This window comes from Watersipora subatra, chromosome 2 (assembly GCF_963576615.1).
Source record: "Watersipora subatra chromosome 2, tzWatSuba1.1, whole genome shotgun sequence".
Taxonomy (NCBI): domain Eukaryota; kingdom Metazoa; phylum Bryozoa; class Gymnolaemata; order Cheilostomatida; family Watersiporidae; genus Watersipora; species Watersipora subatra.
In genome coordinates, this window is record NC_088709.1 from 37,693,441 (window position 1) to 37,718,633 (window position 25,193).

The 25,193-nt window shown below is 39.7% G+C and overlaps 1 protein-coding gene across 4 annotated transcripts in view; it reads right to left on the reverse strand.

The window, feature by feature from the left end:
* Window positions 1–25,193, reverse strand: part of LOC137388862 (kinesin-like protein KIF13A) — a 136,948-nt gene that overhangs the window by 4,178 nt on the left and 107,577 nt on the right. For all 4 annotated transcript variants that reach the window (XM_068075331.1, XM_068075330.1, XM_068075329.1 and 1 more), the window contains 9 exons: window positions 23,990–24,067; window positions 22,394–22,435; window positions 19,659–19,715; window positions 17,690–17,846; window positions 7,058–7,206; window positions 4,845–5,420; window positions 3,948–4,123; window positions 3,493–3,724; window positions 520–646 (listed from right to left, as the gene is read on the reverse strand). In XM_068075331.1, coding sequence (XP_067931432.1) covers window positions 520–646; window positions 3,493–3,724; window positions 3,948–4,123; window positions 4,845–5,420; window positions 7,058–7,206; window positions 17,690–17,846; window positions 19,659–19,715; window positions 22,394–22,435; window positions 23,990–24,067 — 1,594 coding nt within the window. The remainder of the gene's footprint in view (window positions 1–519; window positions 647–3,492; window positions 3,725–3,947; window positions 4,124–4,844; window positions 5,421–7,057; window positions 7,207–17,689; window positions 17,847–19,658; window positions 19,716–22,393; window positions 22,436–23,989; window positions 24,068–25,193) is intronic.

Consider the following 25,193-nt stretch of genomic DNA (forward strand, 5'->3'; position numbering starts at 1 on the left):
AATGAAATGAAAAATTGAAAGCTCCAACAAATTGCGAAGCAGAACATAAGCTACAATATCATCACATGTTAATTGTAAATTTGTAACCAATATATATCAATTGGTAGAGATATTTTTCGGCTTCCCAGTGCATATTTATTAAGAGATCTTTGACAAATTGGAGGTAAGTTAGCAGATCTTTTGCATCAGAAGGGTTAACGACGCTATGCTGGAAAGAGAGGGCAAAATATAGGCGACATTCGCTTCGCCCATAAAATAGCTAAATTTATCTTCCCAACATTCTGATGAGCCATTTGAAAAATACAACGCCAGCCTCTATTTGAAGATATTGTCGCAAGATATTGTAAGTCGCACCTCTATTTGACTGCCACTTTTCGAGGAATGGCTGAAAAATAGAGCGCCATGGCGTTCAATTAGAGGTTTTACGGTATATGAAGCTAAGTCAAGGTTAACTCATATTTTACATAGTATGTTGCAAAACAAGGTTTCAGCTGTACGTTATAGCAAGAGTGAACTAACCTCGAGGTCTGTCCAGCTCGACTCCTATCCAGGTGCCAGTAGCAAAATCTGTCTCACCAACAAACTGGACGTATCCCTTGTCTGGGGCATCACCTTTAGTTGAGAGAACTATGACAGCTACTCCGACCTACCAAGAACAAGCAGAGAATGGTAGCGTATTGACGTTTCTCAAAGGCTTGTGTTTATTGCAACATTCCATTGGTGCAAGCCTTTACTAGACTGCAATATTAAAGATAAACTTTTACAAAATTCTAGTAGACTTCATCAGAAAGTATCGCTATTTTTCTATCATTTGCTAACTTTTTTGTGTTTGAGGTGATCTGACTGCCAGGATGTTAGAAGATTAAAATCTAAAAAGCTTGATGGCGATTAAAACGCTCAGATCCAAATGAAAATGCGATTACGACGCCTATAGTTACACTTTGGCAAGAGACTGACAGAGGAGAGACAGGTAACTCTGCAACTTGATGTAAATGGCCGATATCAATAATGAGAGATAGGCAGCCGTGCAACTAGTCGCTACTAGTAGCAACTAGTCGCTACTAGTAGCTATTAGTCGCTACTAGTCGCTACTAGTAGCAACTAGTCGCAACTAGTAGCTACTAGTCGCAACTAGTCGCTACTAGTAGCTACTAGTAGCGACTAGTTGCGATGAGTAGCGACGAGTAGCGACTAGTTGCGATGAGTAGCGACCAGTAGCGCCATTTTGGCACCTATTGTTCTTCTGAGAGTGTTAACAAATGCATTATAAAACTTAATTTGAAAGCTAAAATCCATGTATACAACTAAAACCCATGTATACTTTTAAAACCGAAGTAAACAACTAAAATCCATGTATACAACTAAAATCCATGTATACAACTAAAATCCATTTAAAAAACTAAAATCCATGTATACATCTAAAACCCATGTATACAACTAAAATCCATGTATACAACTAAAATCCATGTATACTTTTAAAACCCAAGTTAACAACTAAAATCCATGTATACAACAAAAATTCAAGTATAGAACTAAAATTCAAGTATACAACTAAAATCCATGTATACAACTAAAACCCAAGTAAACAACTAAAATCCATGTATACAACAAAAATTCAAGTATACAACTAAAATCCATGTATACAACTAAAACCCAAGAAAACAACTAAAATCCATGTATACAACTAAAATCCATGTATACAACTAAAATCCATGTATACAACTAAAATCCAAGTAAACAACTAAAACCCTAACTCTAAACCCTAAAACCTTAGATTCAAGTTATGTAAGTATTCCGACTCAAGTCATGTAAGTATTCCGACTCAAGTCATGTAAGTATTCCGACTCAAGTCATGTAAGTATTCCGACTCAAGTCATGTAAGTATTCCGACTCAAGTCATGTAAGCAGTTCCGACTCAAGTCATGTAAGCAGTTCCGACTCAAGTCATGTAAGCAGTTCCGACTCAAGTCATGTAAGCAGTTCCGACTCTAGTCATGCAAGTAGTTCCGACTCTAGTCATGCAAGTAGTTCCGACTCTAGTCATGTAAGTAGTTCCGACTCTAGTCATGTAAGTAGTTCCGACTCTAGTCATGTAAGTAGTTCCGACTCTAGTCATGTAAGTAGTTCCGACTCTAGTCATGTAAGTAGTTTCGACTCTAGTCATGTAAGTAGTTTCGACTCTAGTCATGTAAGTAGTTTCGACTCTAGTCATGTAAGTAGTTTCGACTCTAGTCATGTAAGTAGTTTCGACTCTAGTCATGTAAGTAGTTTCGACTCTAGTCATGTAAGTAGTTTCGACTCTAGTCATGTAAGTAGTTCCGACTCTAGTCATGTAAGTAGTTCCGACTCTAGTCATGTAAGTAGTTCCGACTCTAGTCATGAAAGTAGTTCCGACTCTAGTCATGAAAGTAGTTCCGACTCTAGTCATGAAAGTAGTTCCGACTCTAGTCATGTAAGTAGTTCCGACTCTAGTCATGTAAGTAGTTCCGACTCTAGTCATGTAAGTAGTTCCGACTCTAGTCATGTAAGTAGTTCCGACTCTAGTCATGTAAGTAGTTCCGACTCTAGTCATGTAAGTAGTTCCGACTCTAGTCATGTAAGTAGTTCCGACTCTAGTCATGTAAGTAGTTTCGACTCTAGTCATGTAAGTAGTTTCGACTCTAGTCATGTAAGTAGTTTCGACTCTAGTCATGTAAGTAGTTTCGACTCTAGTCATGTAAGTAGTTTCGACTCTAGTCATGTAAGTAGTTCCGACTCTAGCCATGCAAGTAGTTCCGACTCTAGCCATGCAAGTAGTTCCGAATCTAGCCATGCAAGTAGTTCCGAATCTAGCCATGCAAGTAGTTCCGAATCTAGCCATGCAAGTAGTTCCGACTCTAGCCATGCAAGTAGTTCCGACTCTAGCCATGCAAGTAGTTCCGACTCTAGCCATGCAAGTAGTTCCGACTCTAGCCATGCAAGTAGTTCCGACTCTAGCCATGCAAGTAGTTCCGACTCTAGCCATGCAAGTAGTTCCGACTCTAGTCATGCAAGTAGTTCCGACTCTAGTCATGTAAGTAGTTCCGACTCTAGTCATGTAAGTAGTTCCGACTCTAGTCATGAAAGTAGTTCCGACTCTAGTCATGAAAGTAGTTCCGACTCTAGTCATGAAAGTAGTTCCGACTCTAGCCATGCAAGTAGTTCCGACTCTAGCCATGCAAGTAGTTCCGACTCTAGTCATGTAAGTAGTTCCGACTCTAGTCATGCAAGTAGTTCCGACTCTAGTCATGCAAGTAGTTCCGACTCTAGTCATGCAAGTAGTTCCGACTCTAGTCATGCAAGTAGTTCCGACTCTAGTCATGCAAGTAGTTCCTAGTAAATGGTAGCAAACTAGTAATGATCAGATATTGTAAGTCGCAAGTCGACAGACTTCACGGCTATGTGAGCAACAAGCATTCGCTACGATTCTAGAGAATATAGCCTATAGCTCTATGATCAATTTCTGTTGCATACCACAATCCAGGAGGGAAGAGGTGTCTCCACACCAGCCTCTTCCCCATCGCTGTTGCTATCCTCACTGTCATCGACCAGAAGGGGAGCGGGGGCTGTGACTTCTACACCAGAGGCCGACTTTGATAGGTAATGAATTTGTGGGGTTTCTGGAGTTGGCTCATCATCGCTGGAACAGTTTAAAGACTCCATGCTGTCTCCGAGCGCTGCCTCGAGGTCATCCAGTGCATTCATACTAGAATAAGTATGGTATTATACATCATATTGGTACATATTTTTCTTTTGAGCATTTTAATCACGATCAAGTTTTGTCGACTTTAATCTTGAAACATCCTGGCAGTCAAATCACATCAAACACATTCGTAAATGATAAAAAAATACCAATACATTCCGATAAATCTACTAAAGTTTTGTGCAAGTTCATCTTCAAACGGACAATGAAAAAGCATTATAAGTACCTGTAAATATCACTAAGAATGTCTACTCTGGATTTCTTATTACTGTTGACAGCGCGTGGAGTTGCACCCCCCTCTCCGTACGAACCAAAGTCTTCGTCTTCATCATCGTCATAGCTATCACTCTCTCGTTTAGAAGGTTCTCTGGAAGCCTCTAGTGAGTATTCAGCTTGAATACCCTAACGTTTAAAAACGTTATGGACAATAATAGAAGTCGTACAAGCGATAATAGAAGTCATACAAGCGATAATAGAAGTCGTACAAGGGATAATAGAAGTCATACAAGCGATAATAGGACTCATACAAGCGATAATAGAAGTCATACAAGCGATAATAGAAGTCATACAATCGATAATAGAAGTCATACAAGCGATACTAGAAGTCATACAAGCGATACTAGAAGTCAGACAAGTGCATGACTACTGATCACCCACATAGAGAACTACACCAATCATCTCTTCTCTCATTGAAAGCTTGATATCTCTTTCCTGTAATATCTGGAGTAAGAAATACATACCGTACTACTAAAAGTAAATGTAATCAATTGAATTTTTCTGTTACACTCCTCCGTTGCTTATTGTTTGCATTTTAATTTGTTTACATTTAAAACATTTTTATAATCTAAAATATGTTTTTGTATCTGCATAAAAACTTTTCAACTGTGGCATCTGTGGCTCAGCAAGCAATTGCGCTGCTCTATCGTGTCATAGTGCCAAATCAGAGGAGGTATATTTTCCCTTATGAACAAACTACTGTATATTCAAGCTTGAGACAATCACTAGGTATTAATAAAAAATATCCCCAATTTCATCACACATATGGTAGACCCCGCCGTCTACCAAAAGAGCCTATCAGGGCTTCAGCTGTACAAGGAGTGCGAGACATAAAGTTGTGACTCACGGATTTAGGAACAGAGTCAGGGTTAACTTCTTCAACTACCGCTAATTGATTGTCATCCGCGTCACTAAGGTGAAGGCTGTCACTCTCCACACGTTTGGGGCTGTCACTATCCACAGATTTGAGGCTGTCACTTGGGTGAAGGCTGCCACTATCTATAGATTTAGGGTTGTCACTAAGGTGAAGGATGTCACCCTCTATGCGCTCAGAGCTACTGTTGACTGAACCACAATCGCTGTCAACAGTGGCTAGGGATACTGCAGGCATGGTGAGCTCGCAGTTGTCTGTAAAATGCTGACATTCAGTTTCAGTAATAGCAGTGCTGTTTGTCTCCTCTATATGTGTTTTGTCTTCGTCTGATTGGCAGCCTTCCAAATTACTGTCTTCCGTTTGGCTAAAGCTTTTGACCTTGGTTTGGTTAGTTGACCCTTCGTTACTTGGTAGATTAGACTGGAATGCATTGTCGGTCACCAAATTATTGGAGTCAAAGTTTGTTGATTCACTTGTTGCGGGTGTATCAAAGTTGCTCGATATTTTTATTTCTTGTAAATTACTGTTCTTTTCTAGTTGGTAGTTTTCCTACAAAAACATCGGTTAGGCAAATGACAAGCTAAACTAAACACTAATAGTATCAGGTGGCAACAGGTGCAGGTGGTTTACATGTGTGAAACATGTGGGGACACTCATAATAAATACATGGCAAACGTATAGAGGCCATGCCACACGCAAACATGCAGAAATAGTGTAAAACAAATCATGCATCAACCAGTGCCAAATGGCTACAGGTATAATAAGGGCGCATGGTCGTACGGGATGACAAAAGTTGACAAGGCTTGGTGGTTTTGTAAAGATGCAAATGAGTGCCAGAGAGGTGGTTGAACTGATTGAACTTGTAATCTGACGAAAGAAATGAAAGAAATGGAACAGGTTGATGAGCTAAAAAGATAAGTGAAGCTTGTCAAGAGAGAAAATGTGACAAGGGGTAGTTGGCTAAACAGTCCTGGGCAGCATTCAACATGCATTTAGCTGGATAAGTTACAAGCGATTTAATGGAAAATAACCAAAAAACTCAACAACGCACCTTTTCTTATGATGGCAAGATGATGATGAAAAGAAAAAAAAACAAAAGTTAATGGTTAAACAGTTACGACAGGCTAGAGGGCAGTGGAGGTTGACTAGCTGTGATATACCAAGATGAAAGAGACATGAAAGTACTGCATCTAGACATCTATATCAATAGGAAATAACAACTATAGAACTAGGAAATAACAGCTATAGAACTAGGAAATAACAGCTATAGTACTAGGAAATAGCAGCTATAGTACTAGGAAATAACAGCTATAGTACTAGGAAATAACAGCTATAGCAATAGCAGCAATATGTAGATTCATTAGTGTCTAAGGGAGCCCTTTGCATCATTGAATGCTAAAAGAAAACAGTTGCCTGTTCAACCTAATTACGTTCTTACTAGCCATCTGAAACAAGTTTAGAAACATGGGCACAGAAAACCATAAAAAAGAGTTTTACAGAAACCAGGAACCAGTCAGGTTCTACACCGCCTGGTGTTAAACCAGACTCTCGTGTGCTCTCTACACTTCCTGGTGTTAAACCAGACTCTCGTGTGCTCTCTACACTTCCTGGTGTTAAACCAGACCCTCGTGTGCTCTCTACACTTCCTGGTGTTAAACCAGACTCTTGTGTGCTCTCTACACTTCCTGGTGTTAAACCAGACTCTCGTATGCTCTCTACACTTCCTGGTGTTAAACCAGACTCTCGTATGCTTTCTACACTTCCTGGTGTTAAACCAGACTCTCGTGTGCTCTCTACACTTCCTGGTGTTAAACCAGACTCTCGTGTGCTCTCTACACTTCCTGGTGTTAAACCAGACTCTCGTGTGCTCTCTACACTTCCTGGGGTTAAACCAGAGACTCCCGTGTGCTCTCTACACTTCCTCGTGTGCTAATTGAAAGACCATTTGAATCGGTTCCAGCTGCATTGAAGTAATTCAAAATTTCAAACCGGAGTCATCTGACCTCTGACCTCTGACAACTGACCATGGTAATCAGTACTAAAAAGCTCCAAAATGTCTCAAAATATTTTTTTACAAAAAGATGTTTCATGTTTTAGCCAAAACTTTAATGAAACTGTTAGTTTAATGAAGTTATCTATAGTTTTATTAAGATAAAATGATTGTAATATTATTGTTTTTTACTCACCTCATAAGTGCTGCCAGCCTTTCCATCGTGCGCAAGACTCCCTGGCCCCAGTTGCTCAGATCGCCCATTTGGCCTTCTTGCATCAGAGGCAGCTCTCCTCGGAGTGCTGCCGTAGCCCTCGTCCACAGCTGTCCCTCTATTTCCTGAGACTAAAATTAAAGCAATGAACAAACACCAGCTACAGCAGCCAATCCCTGAATGTCTTCATAACCACATTCCTAGCAAATCAATATAGCCAATAATCATAGAGCTACACAAACTGGGAACATTTCCCCTTTATGTATAATGTAAGACAAATTGTTCAACTTCTAAGACTACACCTAAAACACAAATGTATGGTTAGTAGAGAGCCACAAGAAAGCGCTACATAGGTGCATCAATATAAAATGGTTCTAGTTTTGGATGTGGGATGCCAGATGCAGCCAATCACAGTGCAGTACATGGTCAGTGAAATTGAATAGGTTTTTTAAATTGACACGACAGCGATGACATCTACTCATTGTAAACACAAAGTATTTCATTTATTGTGATGAACTCAGTGAAATGCACCACAGTTTACTTCCTTGATGTAAGTGTAAGCTGACAGTTGCAGTGTTGTAGTACTGTAGTGTTGTAGTACTGTAGTGTTGTAGTACTGTAGTGTTGTAGTGTTGTAGTGTTGTAGTGTTGCAGTGTTGTAGCAACGTCAGTCACTAACCTAATTCAAGTTGTTTATGTTCACTGAATACTATCTTAATAACACCAAAAACATTTGCAGCATACCCATGCAACATCTAAATTTAAAATTGTCCCATTGGTAGGTTTGCAAACCATTGACATATAAGCGAGTTTTTACAGCAGCTTAGGCAACACTTCCTATTATAAGCAAATTAGCCAGTAATGGGATATTTGAGCAATTTTGTGTGCATACTTCAGCTATAACTTATATGAATTCTTCTTTTTGAAATGCAAAAACTGACTCAGAAAACTGACTATCGAGAGGCGACAAATATAATTAAAATGAAATCTAGACAAAGTGTAGATAACTACCATGACAATGGACAGTATACCTGTATTATACCATAAGTCCTCATGCTCAAGCCGCACGGCTTGGGCTCAAAAACAGATGACTCACAATAGAAAAAATAATCCTCCGACAAGCCGCATATGCCCACAGACCGCGACTGATGACTGAGGTTTTGTTGTCCTTGACGCCTTCGGGAGCGAGAGTGTTGAGACGGGTTTCGCTATACCCCCGTCCTCTTAAATAAGAAAACAGACTACACCAGTACATGTGAAAAGAATTTTCTTTTACTTCCAAGTTCCAATTAAAATTCCTAAACCCTTGCATCAAGAACTTACTTGCCATGTCTCAGCTAGATTTTTATTGCGCTGTTAAGGGGCTTCACGTTTATGGAAAGATGCCGGTCAAGAATGAATAACCTATGACACAATAAAGATTGCTCATATATATACAGTCAAACATGGATAACTCGCCCTCGGATAGCTCGAACACATGGTTAACTCGAACAGTTTTTTGGTCCGCTCCCACGTAATGATAAATTGCATTGGATAACTCGACCTCAACTCTGTTAACTTGAACAGTTTTTTGCCCAACGGCTACCGAAACGGTTGTTATCGCTTTAGAAAATCACTTTATTCCATGCCATAGAGGTAAACCTCAACTTTTCGTAGTTCATAGGCTTCGTTATTAACATCATCGGCAAAATATTTTGTCCACGACTTTTTTTAAGGTTTGGTGAAATTTGATTTTTTGCCAAACATCCGCTTAGCGATGGCTCTTCGTAAGCAAGGAAAAGCAAGGTAACCTTCGGATAAACTTTAAAAAAAATCGGCAAAATTGATCATGGTTAAAATGCTCAAAAAAAATATATGTCTTTTCTTCTGAGCATTTCAACAGCAAACAGGTTTTGCCGATTTTAATATAAAAAACTTCCCGGCAATAACATCACCTCAAACAACAAACCAATCTCAAGTGATAGAAAAATCTCTATACTTCTTGATAAATATTTTTTAAACTTTACATTAGAAGCATTTAATTTGAAACAAGCCATTTATGCTTTTGATTTATATTATAGTTTATATATTTACATATATCTACTAATTAATAAATACATGGACTTGTGACAGTGCTCTGATAACTTGAACACTCTGATAACTCGAACACTTTCGCTCGGTCCCAAGAAGTTTGAGTTATCCATGTTTGACTGCATATGACTGTGGTAAGTTAAACATGAGCGATAAATTCTTCTTTAGTCTAAAGTATTCCATAAACATGACCTTGAAAATAAACGAGTAAGTCGCCAAAACGCCGTACATAAAAGTGCATCATGACTGCAATTCTATGGTTATAGCCCGGAACTGAGCAGAGACCTCATTTATCGAGAAGCCGCCCTGAGCCCCACGTAAGTTTTAAAAACTTGGCTTTAGCCGCGGCCTATGACCTTAAACCACAGGCCGCGTCTAATGACAAGCCGCACGGCTTCAGCATAAGGACTTACGGTATATATACCAAGAGCTTTAGATCAGTGGCAGGCCACCTGCTTTCCCTCTTCATGGTAACCATTAACAACATATGTCAAGATGAGTTTCAGAAACTGTAGCCTACAACTGCTTGTAAACTTTGACACAAGATGATTGCACGAGTTATTCTGTGAGTGCATTACTCCGGATTGCAAAAAGTTGTCTCTCCTGTATTCTATTATGCAAACACAGTTTGCGTTTTACTACTGAACAATGAACAATTTCTGGAACAACTTTATTATTAATAAAACCCATAGATATAAACCTAAATTGGCTAATAATAGCTATTCCCATTGGTTGTCTTGTCAGACTTAAATAGCATGACGTTACGTCATTGAATTGTACCTCATGCTTGACTGCACTGTTGTTGAAAATGGAGCTAATGAGGAGAAGGTGACAAAATCACTTTTATTTTCACGTAAAAACCTTCTTGGATACATAATCCAGTAAACTAAAGCGATTCTGTGATAATATCTGATAACCACCTTAGATTAAAACTATAAAAGTTATGAAATGTTGCACACAAATCATGAGCCATCAAGGCTTTATTTGCCCCGATCTCCTATCCCCTTTCTCTATTTTCCCCTTCCATCTTCTCCTAAGAAGAAGTGGGAAGGGAGAAGGGGGAAGGAGCAAAGAGGGAAGGAGAAAAGAGAGAAGGGGAAAGGCGAGGGGGGCAAATAGCCCACCCACCCACCTAAAGAGACAGAACCTGGCTAGGTAGGCCTAAATAGACTAATATCATGCTCAACTAAACATGACTAAATATGAGTATGCAAGTTTGTCTTAAGGAAAAAATGAGACAATGATTATTTTACAACTGGCTATGTATTTCAGTCACTAAAGCTGAAGTGTAATGATTGTATCACTAGCATCGTGAGTGTTACCAACTATGATGTCAACCAAGCAACGAATTCCTAATCACAGGTTGACTTGCAACAAAATTCACATTACAGTTATTTGGTATTAAAAGATTCACCATGTCTTACTTTGCTGTGTTGTAAGTGCAAAATATGTGGAAATGTGATTACAAGCTCTTTAAAAGCTCAAAAACAAACAGTTAATCGCAGCCATCATGAAACCGCCGTAGATCGATAAAATAGACGCGTAAGAACAATGGACATGGTTTTATTGAATGCGTGAAGTATATTTGTGAAAATATTTCGACGAATGAGGTTGCGTGAAAGTGTAAACAGAAACCATCTCACACAGCTACGTCACATTTGAGCCGTTTTGGAAAGAGAATCCAAACTACGGCGGTCTCGTGTGGCTGCGAATAACTGTTCGTTTTTGAGCTTTTAAGAGCTTGTAATCACATTTCCACATATTTTGCACCTACAATACAGCAGAGTAACACAAGGTGAATCTTTTCATATCAAATAACTGTAATGTGCATTTTGTTGCAAGTCAACCTATAAGAATCGTGGTGCCTTGACTTTGTCTTCACCTGTGGTGATTGAGGTTTGCAACCATAGTGAGAAAGCGATGAGAGTGTTGCTTAGTAGTGCTGGATTGATGAAAAACATTCCCAGGCTAGCACTAATTGCCACCATGGAGAAGTTGCCGAGGTTCAACATCATGCTATTGTGTAATCATCATGCCAGTAGCCTAGCTCGTGAGATAGCAAAGAGATATATTTCGATTAGAGCACGTTATGAAGCTAAGAAAGCCACTGGTTCTACTTCCCTGATCAGATCAAAACTTCACAGGCTCATCATATTTAGTCATGTTTAGTTCAGCATGATATTAGTCTTATACCTAGCCAGGGTCTGGCTCTTCGGGTGGGTGGGCTATTTTCCCCCTCTCCTTTCCCCCTTCTCTTTTCTCCCTACCCCTTCTCCCTTCCCACTTCTTCTTAGGAGAAGAGGGAAGGGGAAAAGAGAGAAGGGGATAGGAGAGCGTGGCAAATAAAGCCTTGATGGCTCATGATTTGTGTGCAACATTTCATCTTTCATCATTTCATCTTTGCAAATTTAAGTCTGACAGGCTTTTTCCCTAATGGCAAATCTAGGTTTATATATCTATGATAAAACCAGACCATTGGCAATCGTTTATGAACTCACTCGGATGGACGAGAAACTACCATAAAATTGCTGGTTATTGTTACTGGTGACATCAGCATAAAACTTGCACATGAGAATGACATGACAGCATGACACCAGACATACAGGCAGCCCACAGACGCAGAACAGCGCATATGAAATATGCGAATATGACTGCGATCAATCTCTTTTCTCATGACATTCGTTCATCATGCTACTGACTATGTACATATGATTTCTGTTTTGTAATGCATAATGCAACCCAGTTGTCACGAAAAAATGGTGTTTTTTTAAAAGCGGCCCAGATTGGCCTAAGGTGGCGCAAGCGCAACATTAAAAAAACAAGTCAGACCCGAGGTTTGATACATGAATGACCAATTTGACAGCGATAGAATTTCCTTCGTGATCTTGAATATTTGTGACCGGCAAGAGAAGAAATGCTCTCTCATGTTATCTTTACTATAATACGAGGCATGTCTGTCTGTTCGAAGCTACAATTGGATGTTGAAGAAAAAGACTTCATCGCATGAGATTGAAATTCAGACATTCAAATTTACAGCCCAGGCATGCTACTATCGGCGTCATTCACCCACCTTCCGGTATTTTGGAATAATTGTAGGTTATACCCGACGATCTCTCATGGCGTGCCGGACTGCCAGCATACCAGTCATACGTCATGCCTTCGCACAGCCTTCACACAGCAGTAACATAACAGCGGCATAACATTAAACTAACTACACTCTCATGTATTAAAAAATAAAGACTTGACTATATCGAGTTACAATGATTAGTAGAGGTTGTGTCTCCAAGGGGTATTCAGGATCAACTACAGCAGAATCGGCTTTCGACTGCTTGTGAAGTTCCTGAACACTCGCATATTATGTTCAGTACAGAGCTGAATGACAACGGGCAAACTGGGAGGTGAAACTCTGCACAATGATACAACATGGATGTGAGAAGTTAGAGGCTGTAACGGCTTGACTAGAATATGTTAGTGTCCAGGCTACATTTCCATAGAGACCAGACAAATGCAGCTCTCGTTTGCAAAGATTTTCATGGAGTTGTATTATATCAGAGGCTGAATAAAGCATTCAACATTACCTCTACATAATTGGGGAAACAGAACACAACATTTCGTTAATTTCAAACTTACAGAAACCAAGTTTGTTTCTAAAAAAGGTGGCCTTTCACATTCAATTTGTGATAAACACAAGAGATTTTTATATGATTTCAATTGAAAACTAAACTAACTTTTAAATTATGAAAAAATGTATGAAGCGCCCGAATGTGCCTCTGATATACTCGAATACAGCTCAGCAAGTACAGCTCAGCGAGTACAGTGAATGTTGTTAGAAAGTTTGAGGCCTCTACTGGCTAAAGAAAAGAATAAGCCTGGTCAAAATGAAAATGATGCCATAATAAGATGTATCTCAGCACTTTTCGAGATAAACCCGAATATGCCGGAATATTCTGAAATATTCAAACCTGCTCTCAAATCAAAGCATGACTCTGACAGATGCTGAGACTGGACTGTAAAGCAAAGGAAGTACGAATTACGCGAACAAAGTGCAGATGCAAAGATGTACAGTATATAGTACCTGCTCATGACGCGCTAGGGATGCGCCGATGCCTGAAATACCAGCTCTGCAACTAGCATACTCACAGAGCAAGTTGGTCATTTTTCTTAGTAACTTAAGAATTTTCAAGTTTCTTGTTCTTAGTTGACTTACAAAAACCTTGTAAACAAGCGGAGTCAAGTACCTTCAGCCCTTTTTTAACATACTACAACTTTAAAAGATTTTAAATGATGAGGGAACAGATAGAAGGAACATTTACCAATCAATCAACGCAAATGGTTCCCAGATAAATGACCATTACATGTTATAGATGTTATTCCGGCAAGCCAAATTTGGCGTAACCTTTGAGCATGTCTCAACAACTGCAAGTCGCTGCCTCTCTGTTATACTGCCCTCTCGAGTCCACTGCACTGACCAATAATAAAATCCTTTAGACTAAAGCACCTGTTAGAGCTAAGTTCTTAAGAAAAAATTTTCAGGTCAAGTTAAACTAAGATATATTATAGTTATTTATTGTATATTTAATTATAACATCCGCTAGACAGAGTTGCAACTCGAGCAGCATTTATTGTAGGTCATAATTAGGCTCCATGTTAGGATGCAGCAAGGATAAAAGCCTCAAGTCGTCTCAACACACCCTAGCAGTCTATGTGAATTCCAGGGCAAATACAAATTGAAATTATTGTGTAACTTGTACATGTACAACAATTTCAGTTTTTTATTTGTATTTATATTATTATAGAACCACTATTTGAGGTCCACGGTGCTGTATTATTCAATCATCCCCTTATGGTGAGGAGGGTGACTAGCAACTCTGCAGGACTAAAAAGCAAAACCTGACAATGGCCCGAGGATCTCCTTAGTGAGCCAATAGCCAGAGGATCTCCTCAGTGAGCCAATGGCCAGAGGATCTCCTCAGTGAGCCAATGGCCAGAGAATCTCCTCAGTGAGCCAATGGCCAGAGAATCTCCTCAGTGAGCCAATGGCCAGAGGATCTCCTCAGTGAGCCAATGGCCAGCTATCTAATGATGGTGTTGAATAAAAACACCCAACAGAAGGCAATGGCAAACCACTGTTGAAACCAGCCAAGAACAGTCATGGTTGAAGGAAATGGAGAGAGAAAGAGGGAGAGAGGGAGGGAGAGGGGGAGAGAGGGAGGGAGAGAGGGGGGAGAGAGGGGGGAGAGAGGGGGAGAGAGAGGGGGGAGAGAGAGGGGGGAGAGAGAGGGAGAGAAAGAGAGACACCCTTATAGTGGCGTTCTCTTCGGGGTGACGTTCAACTAGAGGCTGGCGCTTTATTTTTCGACTTGCTGGTGAGAATTTTGGAAAGACAAATTTAACCTTTTTTACGGGTGAAGCGATGCTAATGTCGCCTATATGTTGCGCTCTCCTTCAGGCAGATCGCCATTAATGCCATCAGCCTCAGTATTTTCGCTAAATGGTTTTTAACATACGTCAAAATATTAGACTGAGTTAAACAAGGAACTACTTTGAGTAGTAGGTACTAAATGGATAAAGTTATTACTTCTTTCGACAGTTCTTTCAAAGTTTTAAGGAAAAAACTGAAAAGCTTTGGAGTTGGAAAATGGCTGCTATTACATCGCATGGTGTTCCTGAAGACTATACTCATCGTTTGCCGAAACTTTTTAAAGTCATCATATCAGGTCGTAAGCTACATTATGAACGAATCGGAAGATAATGGATCGGATTTAGACCTAAGTGACTTCGAATCAGCGTAAAGTTGTGATGATTGCGCTGATCGATCTTCTCAAGCACACCGTCCCTAAGACCATGGCAGCCACTACAGCAGCAACAAAAGAGTTAATTGTTATTAATGTAACCATGTCATGTTAGTACCCTTTCGTGGACAATTTCTCTACCCATCACTTTCTGTTATGGGTTCGTAAAGACCAAACAAAGAATGTCAAGTGGCAGTCAAATAGCTGGTTTGTGGCGTCCAATTAAAGGGTGGTGTTCAAATAGAGGTTTTACAGCATACATATTTATATTAATATATATAAATGTATATTATATGTATTTGAACCTGTATGTTATTTATTTTATATTATATTCTATATTTTCAGTTTGTTTTGAACACATGTACAAAGTGAAATTAAAGTGTAATTTGTAGATCAACAACAAAGGCAGCCCTTATACACATTGAATGCTGGTGATTAACCCAGCAGCTGATGTAAGAACATCGATGCCAAACCTAGAGTATTTTAGCATCTTATCTGGATCATGCAGCAAAACCAAACAAACAGCAGATTCTAATCAATCAACAATGATTAATTAATCACAGCATATCCATTTAAAGCACTTCTTGTCAATTCTGACTACCTAAAGCAGATCAGGAGAATTTCAATCGCTAGGTGAGGACCCTTCCTCAACAATAAGAGAGCTCCAGACAACAAAGACAGTCCAGGTCAGTTCTAATCAAGAATCTAATCAAACCAACGTTTCAAATGCATTACTCGCAGACAAAATTGTAAATTCAAAGTCAGCACAGCTTGACAATTGAATAACTAGGCTGCCAATAGTTCTTAGCTGATTTAGCCCTCCTATAAACAATATGATTTAAGAAACAATCCTTTTTATACGTAAAAGCTTTTGAAGACTTTGCATTACTGAAGCTGAACACATCTTACTAAAACAAACTTTAATTTTCTATTTAGACGAATATTAAACCATAAGCAAATCATTGCATGGAATCAAATGCCATGCATAGACAACTGTTTTGGTTTACATGGTAGAGAGAGAGAGCTAGATTTAATAACGGACTACTGAGGTGACCAAAGAACTAGCGCAAATGAATGGGAGGTCTTGAGTTACCCTAGGACACTTATATTCCGCTAGTATTTAGTTTCGTGAGTAGCATACAAAGTAAAATTTTGCTGGAGCTTAATTTCGCAGCTCTGATGAGTGCGAAAATATAGTGATGTGAAAATAAATGCAGTGGAACAAACATTAGATTCCTCAAGTCCAGTTCGCTGGTACGAAATATTTTTCAATTTGGGACTACCGTACTGTTTGGACTATAAACCGCACCTCTATATAAGCTACATGTGCTTTATTTTCCAAAAACGATAATAAAACAATGCATAAGCCGCACCTTACTATAGGACGCAGAACTAAGGACTGTGCTTTTTAACGCCATTTAAAACTGAACAGTGCAGAACGGGACAGTTTCGTATTATCAGACGCTTTTTAACTTAGTGCCTAACGGGACAGTACCGTGAGGCATTGTTTCTTATTTTCTTTCACAGCTAAAAGTGCACTAATTGGAGATTCCCGTTAGTGCGCAGAAAGGTGAAAAGAAAAAGCCACAGTGATTAGCCGCACCCTTGTAGGCCTACCTATAAGCCGCATGGCTCAAATCATCAGAAAAAAGTAGCTGCTAATTGTCCGAAAAGTACGGTAGTTTGTATTTGTGAACTGCAGGTAGAAATGTGTAGGCTAGATCAATAATGTAATTTGATCGCTTGCTGCCATTTGTTTCCTAGACTATCAATGACGTCAAAGCCGCAGTGACTGATTGGTACCAATATTAGAATTCAAGTATTTATAGCACACGGTGCCGCAGTGGCCATGGCACCGGGTTGTTATTGCTTCTGGTTGGTAATAAAATTCATCACCACAATAATTATTATTCAATTTTATGACTTTTCCTACCAGACTGTCATCCTCATCAGTTACAAATTCAATGACTAAACTAATATCATCATCTTCTTCATTTGTCTAGGCTTTTCCAAAAAAAATTTATTATCATAATTTGTTTTGCCAAGCTGCTAAGTCGGTGTATTAGCTATAATGAGTTTAGCAAAACTTGCCCAATGAGCCAACCACACACGAAAATTGCCTGCATTTCTAATATGGCGATTTTATTGTGAATATCAATGAAGAAAGCCATTTATTTTCGCGTTTTCGCTCGTTCGTTATGATAGTTTAGTTTCGCTCATGAAATTTTCGCGAGAGGCTGTTGCCGCGAAAACGCGAAAGTTAGATGCCGCGAATACATAAGTGTCCTAGGGTACTCAATACGGGCAAATGAATAGGAGGTCTTGAGTAACTCAATACGGGCAAAACGCCTAGAATAACAAAATTGAGAATGACAAAACTCAGCCAATCGCGAAGTTCCAAATTAGTGCACTGACTTCGAAACGAGGAGCAATCTGACACAGACCAGCAAATCACAAAGCAGAATTTACAGCATTGGAATAAGATGCGACTAAAATTGATGCGTACTACAGCCAATAAGAGTGCTTGGAAGCGGAGCACAGCCAATGAGCGAGCAAGAAGCCATGATGCAGCCAATGAGAAGAGACACCAGCATATTTATCCATTCAGACATACCTCAGCTATGGGCGGACACTTGGCTATCATAACAAATCTGTCATACTATATATCCTTAATATTACATTCGCAGGCAGCAGTAACCATATAAGAGCTGATTTAGTAAACTTTTGCAGCAAAAGAGATATAGCCACTTACGTTCAGAGTGGCTGACAGCGCTATCTGATGCAAACACGCTGTCATCCAGACTAGAGGATGCTTTAGAAGCAGTCGATTGTGCAAGGGGGCTGCTCACACTGGCTGATGTTTTCATGACGTGTCGTGACAAGTCCTGAAAGCTCTCGCTAAGCCTTGCCTATGACAACAATACAAGTTGATGCCAGGCAGTAGATATGACATGACATACTCATCAGTAATTACAGAGAAATGTGCTCCTAGATCTCATCAAGCAACATGTTGAATTTAGAAGAGATGTACTCCTAGATCTCTCTTAGCAACATTTGAAAGCGGCTCTGTCATAGATAACCTCTGCTTGAGGTTATTTGTATACAGAACTTTCTAGCTAGTTAGAGAAATTAATCTTTACACAATTTATTAAATCTATGTTATTGTATATTTACATGACTATCAAAACACCAGAGTGTTAATTCTTGCAACAAACATACAAGTTCAAGATTCTTTTTAAAACAATCGATGTAGGTACTAGTCATAGTACTACTCCACTAACATATGTAGGTGCTAGTCATAGTACTACTCCACTAAGATATGTAGGAACTAGTCATAGTACTACTCCACTAACATATGTAGGTGCTAGTCATAGTACTACTCCACTAAGATATGTAGGAACTAGTCATAGTACTACTCCACTAACATATGTAGGTGCTAGTCATAGTACTACTCCACTAAGATATGTAGAAACTAGTCATAGTACTACTCCACTAACATATGTAGGTGCTAGTCATAGTACTACTCCACTAAGATATGTAGGAACTAGTCATAATACTACTCCACTAACATGTGTAGGTACTAGTCATAGTACTACTCCGCTAATATATGTAGGAACTAGTCATAGTACTACTCCACTAACATATGTAGGTACTAGTCATAGTACTACTCCACCAACATGTGTAGGTGCTAGTCATAGTACAAACCTACTAATCTATATGTAAATGTGTTGTTGTTTTACATAACTGTTTAACAAACTCAGTCATTGCACTGTCTCTCAATAAATGCAATATTATATCACTAGTGAACGCTGTCAAAATAACTCAAAAATCATAAGTTTGGTGATGAGTTGTAAAGCTGTTTTGTTGGAATCAGACTTGTTTAAATATTCCATAACTGACATGACAGTCCTAGCTTGGCTAAAATACATGTATGATAACATAGGCTTATATACAATGCATATGTAGTGCATATGTAGTGCATATGTAGTGCATATGTAGTATTGTGTAGTCAGCATTTCAACTTCCTTTTCATCAACACTTCAATATATCATCATAGAAGGGGCAGGGGAGACAAATCCAAAATTGAACTGGAGCATAAATATAGGATACAAAAATTTCTAATTGTGTAAATCAGTTAAAGGTTATACGCAGCCTTACATAAATGGCATTTTTAGACATGTTAGTAAAAAGGGTTTTTACTAACATACTGGTATACCGGCTATGTTAAGCCTGGTACCCATATACGCCACAAAGCACCGGCAGACAGCACAACAGGTTATTGCGGTGAAATGTGAATTTACACGCCGAGTAGTTGCCGGCGGTCAACGAAACAGTTTAGCGCTGTTCAAATTTCAAAAAGCCACAAGCCAAACCTTCCAGAAATGTATTGTACAGGTGAAAGTCACCATTATTGAAATGGCATGGCGAGCAAATATTTTATGCGATTATGTTTAGTGATGCAGCTGGATTATGTTTAGCGATGGATATGTGAACAGAAGCCGCAGAGCCTAGCGTCGCAAGTGTTTTGCTGCGCAAGTTACCGCCAGGGTCTCGCAATCGATATAGGAAACAGGCTTTAGCAAAAAAGGTTTTTACTAACATAGCCGGTATACCAGAATTCTGTCAAGGAGCTTCTAAAGCCTTAACTGTAACTCATGCCATAACAGCGAATCACAGGCTAAGCTCCTACAAGTAACAATACATAGTACATAGAAACCTACCAGAGGATAGCGCATCTTATCTGTGAATGTCGGAGTAGAGGTACTCGCCTTCATCATCTATAAGACAAGACAGTAACACCGCAGGTTTAGTTACACGCTATTATTACCCACCCTTTCATGTTTATGAAAGGGTGGGTAATAATAGCTGGGAGTGGTGGTGCACTCTTGTAATCCAACTACTTGGAAGCTAGGTTTAGTGGTATATTCTGACTAGATTCAGTTAAGTCATTGGCGCAGCTCACAAACAGTTTGCATTTTTACTCAGATGCTCGGGCTACTAGATTTACCTACCCTAGGACACTTATATTTCGCTAGTATTTAGTTTCGTGAGTAGCTCACATAGTAAAATTTCGAAGCAACTTAATTTCGCAGCTCTGATGAGTGCGAAAATATAGTGATGTGAAAATAAATGCAGTGGAACAAACATAATTATATTCCTCAGGTTCGGTTCACTGATAAAAAACTTTCAATTTGCGACTAGTTTGTAATTGTGAACCGCAGGTAGAATGGTGTGGGCAAGGTCGATAATGCAATTTGATCGCTTGCTGCCATTTGTTTCTTGGACTATCAACAGGCCAGTTTTCACTGGGGCAGCTGGCCGGCTGAGCCGCCCCAACTTTTTGGGAATTTTTTACGGTAAGTACAGTCCAACTCGAAAAACTCGCCCTCAGATAAAATGTAACATTTCATCTCAAGGTCAACTCAAATGGATTTGTTTGGTCAGTTCCAACGCAATGATAAATTCCTTCAAATAACTCGACCTCAACATCCTTTATTCGAAAAGTTATTTGCCCAACGGCCATGGACACGGTTTTTATCGCTGTAGAATGTCACTTCATTCCAAGCCATAGAGACAAACATCAAATTCTAGTAGTTCTTAGGCATCATTATTATCATCATCAGAGGCAAAATATTTTTGTTAACGACTTTTATAAAGGTTTGCAAAAGATTAAGTTTTATCAATCACCCGCTTGGCCGTGTCCCATCGAAAGCGTAAAAAGCCTCCGAATGAACTTGAAATAAAATCCGCAAAATTGATCTTTGTTAAAACGCTCAAAAGGAAAAGATGTTTTTTTCTGAGCGTATTAACTGCGGTCATGTTTTGCCTATTTTAATTTAAAAACGTCTCGTCAGTCACATCACTTAAAACAAAACAAATCTCAAAAAATTACAAGTTATTGAAGAGGTGTCAGTGGTGAATCCAAACCTTTCCAGAGCCATGCTGCTTGTGTGGTACTGCGAGTGTCAGTGCATGTGTCTTATTTTCTTTCAACACACGGTGCTCACTGCATTGATTGATGTCTCCAGCAAACGATAACGCTAACTAATGTATGTGCATTGACATCAAATTCCTATCATTATAAATCATTCCTAATGGGAAAATAATCCTAAATAATTGCAAAATAATAACGTAATAAATTTTGATAGTCAAATTATTTTGTCGGTTTATATTTTAACGATGCTATAGTGGTCGTTAAAAACGTTAAAATAAATGTCGTTATAAAATTCAATTATACAGTATCAATGAACAAAGCTATTTAGTTTCGCTTTTTCACTCGTTTGTTATGATAGTTTAGTTTCGCACATGAAACTTTCGCGAGAGGATGACACCGCGAAAACGCGAAAGTTAGATGCCGCGAATACATAAGTGTCCTAGGGTATTGAAATCATCAATATATCATACTTATTTCTCTTCTAATACTCTCAGGTCAGCGAGTCAAATGCAACGCCCTCTACAAAATAATGTGCTGATTGTTTCAACTATTAAAGCTCAGTCGCGGTTGACCTTTTATTGATGATAGCTGAAAGCTCCTTTGCATTTGATATGTTTATAAAACCTCTCAGACATTTCGATGAAATGCCATTAGGTTCTAGAACCTAGATAGAAACATGTCTTCAGAAGTGAAAGAACAGGAAACCGATGATGAGAAAGATAAAAGTTCAATATCAGAGACATGGCTGATGTGAGAGCCTATCAGAGACATGGCTGATGTGAGAGCCTATCAGAGACATGGATGACGCGAGAGCCTATCAGAGACATGAATGACGTGAGAGCCTATCAGAGACATGAATGACGTGACAGCCTATCAGAGACATGGATGACGTGATAGCCTATCGAGACATGGATGACGTGAGAGCCTGTCAGAGACATGGCTGACGTGAGAGCCTATCAGAGACATGGATGTTGTGAGAGCCTATCAGAGACATGGATGACGTGAGAGCCTATCAGAGACATGGATGACGTGAGAGCCTATCAGAGGCATGAATGACGTGAGAGCCTATCAGAGACAAGAATTATGTGAGCACCTATCAGAGCGATCATTCAAAATATTTTTAAGGTCGTGTTCAATTCTGAGCAAATACAAGCTTATGCAACCAGCAAAGCTTAGAGCCATGTATGGCAATAGAAAGAGAACTGAATCAGTTGAATAAGAATAAAGAACAGACAACTCTCCATCATTCCTACATCATAGAATGCATAGAAGGAAGCAAGCCCAGTGTTGGCTTCTATAAAAGCTTTGCCAGCCCTCGCCTTGAGTTAGACAGCGTGCAGAGAGTTAACTAGTGAGTTACTGGTCTGAGTACTAGCGAATACCGGTAATTAACTAGTGAGTTACTGGTCTGAGTACTAGCGAGTACCGGTAAAATAAGGTGGAGACAGCGGGTGCTATATAAAAGAGTCTACCAGCGGAGCATTAGGAACAGGTAAGAGCAATAGCAGACTGAAAACATACATCGACTCCAGTGCGTAGAGAGCCGTAGACAGCGTCTAGCATCTATTAAAAGCAATAAAATATAAGAGAGATGATTAACAGTCGGAAATGATAAAGACAGCTGTCTAAGGGGGCAGTCAGCTGAAGAGCTGTCAAAAAAAGAAACGCACTAGATTACATAGCAAAATATAAGAATTAATATTGTGTTGCAATGATAAGTAAGGAATAAGGAGTAATAGGAGTACAACAACCGTAATAAGATATTGATTTATTAGGTTAGAACACTTGAGCGATCAGCGTTGAGCGATCAGCGTTGAGCGATCAGCGCTGAGCGATCAGCGTTGAGCGATCAGCGTTGAGCGATCAGCGTTGAGCGATCAGCGTTGAGCGATCAGCGTTGATCGATCAGCGTTGATCGATCAGCGTTGAGCGATCAGCGTTGAGCGATCAGCGTTGAGCGATCAGCGTTGAGCGATCAGCGTTGAGCGATCAGCGTTGAGCGATCAGCGTTGAGCGATCAGCGTTGAGCGATCAGCGTTGAGCGATCAGCGTTGAGCGATCAGCGTTGAGCGATCAGCGTTGAGCGACCAGCGTTGAGCGATCAGCGTTGAGCGATCAGCGTTGAGCGATCAGCGTTGAGCGATCAGCGTTGAGCGATCAGCGTTGAGCGATCAGCGTTGAGCGATCAGCGTTGAGCGATCAGCGTTGAGCGATCAGCGTTGAGCGATCAGCGTTGAGCGATCAGCGTTGAGCGATCAGCGTTGAGCGATCAGCGTTGAGCGATCAGCGTTGAGCGATCAGCGTTGAGCGATCAGCGTTGAGCGATCAGCGTTGAGCGATCAGCGTTGAGCGATCAGCGTTGAGCCATGATGATATTGGGAAAGCAGGTGGCTGATAGACTACATGTACACTCATTTTACTTTTCCTTATGCTCATCAATCAAAATAATAATCAGAATAAGGGTGGATTATATTAGTGAAAATAAACTACAGCAACAACAGCACAACAAGTAAGCTGGGATCAACTGTTTGATTCTGGCAGCAGGTTAAAAGTTAGAGGCAGCTATGACTATACTCGTGGTAGTATCAAACATGCTACTGTATAACCAGCCTATTAAACATGCTACTGTATGACCTATATAACCAGCCCATCAAACACGCTACTGTATAACCAGTATAACCAGCCTATCAAACATGCTACTGTATAACCAGTATAACCAGCTTATCAAACATGCTACTGTATGACCTATATAACCAGCATATCAAACACGCTACCGTATAACCAGTATAACCAGCCTATCAAACATGCTACTGTATAACCAGTATTACCAGCCCATCAAACATGCTACTGTATAACCAGTATTACCAGCCCGTCAAACATGCTACTGTATGACCTATATAACCAGCCCATCAAACATGCTACTGTATGACCTATATAACCAGCCCATCAAACACGCTACTGTATGACCTATATAACCAGCCTATCAAACATGCTACTGTATGACCTATATAACCAGCCTATCAAACATGCTACTGTATGAACTATATTACCAGCCCATCAAACATGCTACTTTATAGCCTATATTATAGTTGGACCTTCAAACTTAGAGATACATACTGCATTTATGTTTGGGGAGCTGAATGTCCTGGTAGGTGACCTGCCAGAGGCTAGCAACGACTCTTTGATAGCGACTTCCTGTAACAGAGTTAACAGCTTTCCTTCATAGATTCACCATACACAACTTCCCCTGTCGAGTTATTTATGTATACTTCAAGTAGCGCTCTGTAAGAGTGTTACGGGCAACAAAGTTCCCAGACAGTTACAAAAATAACTAGAAATTACATTGTGGAGCTACAGACAACTCACTGCCATAAAGTTAATCACTATGTTTCCATGATGCGCAGTGCTTCGGAGTTGCGCTATCTCCGAATCATGGAAACGGCGTCTTCGCACTGAAATCACTGCGCACTGATCAGTGCGAAGCCAGTGCAAATTCGCAGCAAGGAAACAGCGACTGCGCAGTGGCTGCGCATAGCTCTCATGCCGTGGAGACGGATTCTTCGAGGGCCATAAACTAGTACAAAGGTTGTCCTGCTAATCTTGTTTTTTTTACTATTCTTCCGATCTTCTTTTACCTAAATTTAATTATGGTCTGCATTCACGAGGATGATGAGGTGATTACTTTCCTGGACTTTGTTATCGATGCCAACACTTTTCGAAAAATAGGTGGCAAGTCCTAAATTAACGTTTAAATAATATATTACTTAAAAATACTTATTAAAAATATAATACTATGTAAAAAGTGTGTTAAGATTTGTAAAACCTTGTGAATGTGTATTGTAAATAAAAGTATAATGACGACAGAATCATAAAAAGACCGTTTATGACGTTCGGTATCCGTGATCATTTCTATTTCTCCATCAGGCGATTCGATTTATACAATTTCTATTCTCGGGCTAATTTGCGGTATTTGCTGAAAACCACTGCACAGCATGGAAACGTACAATCCCCTCGACTTCGGAGGGGGCTGCTTCGCAGTACTGCGCACCATGGAAACATAGTGAATTAAAGCCAGTGATGGCTGAGTGTCACGCAGTCACTGTGTCACACAACTGAGCAAATCTTCATAAAATCCTTTTAACGTGTGAATAATAGGAAATAATAATTTGCTAAAATAAATAATTTGCTAAAATAATTTGCTGCAATCAACTCATGCAAGAAGTGACAATGAAGAACAGTGGATTGTGGACAGAGTACTACAATATTATCTAATGAGGCATTGATGGTTGGCATATATGGCTTTGCAGGAAGAGCTGCAAAG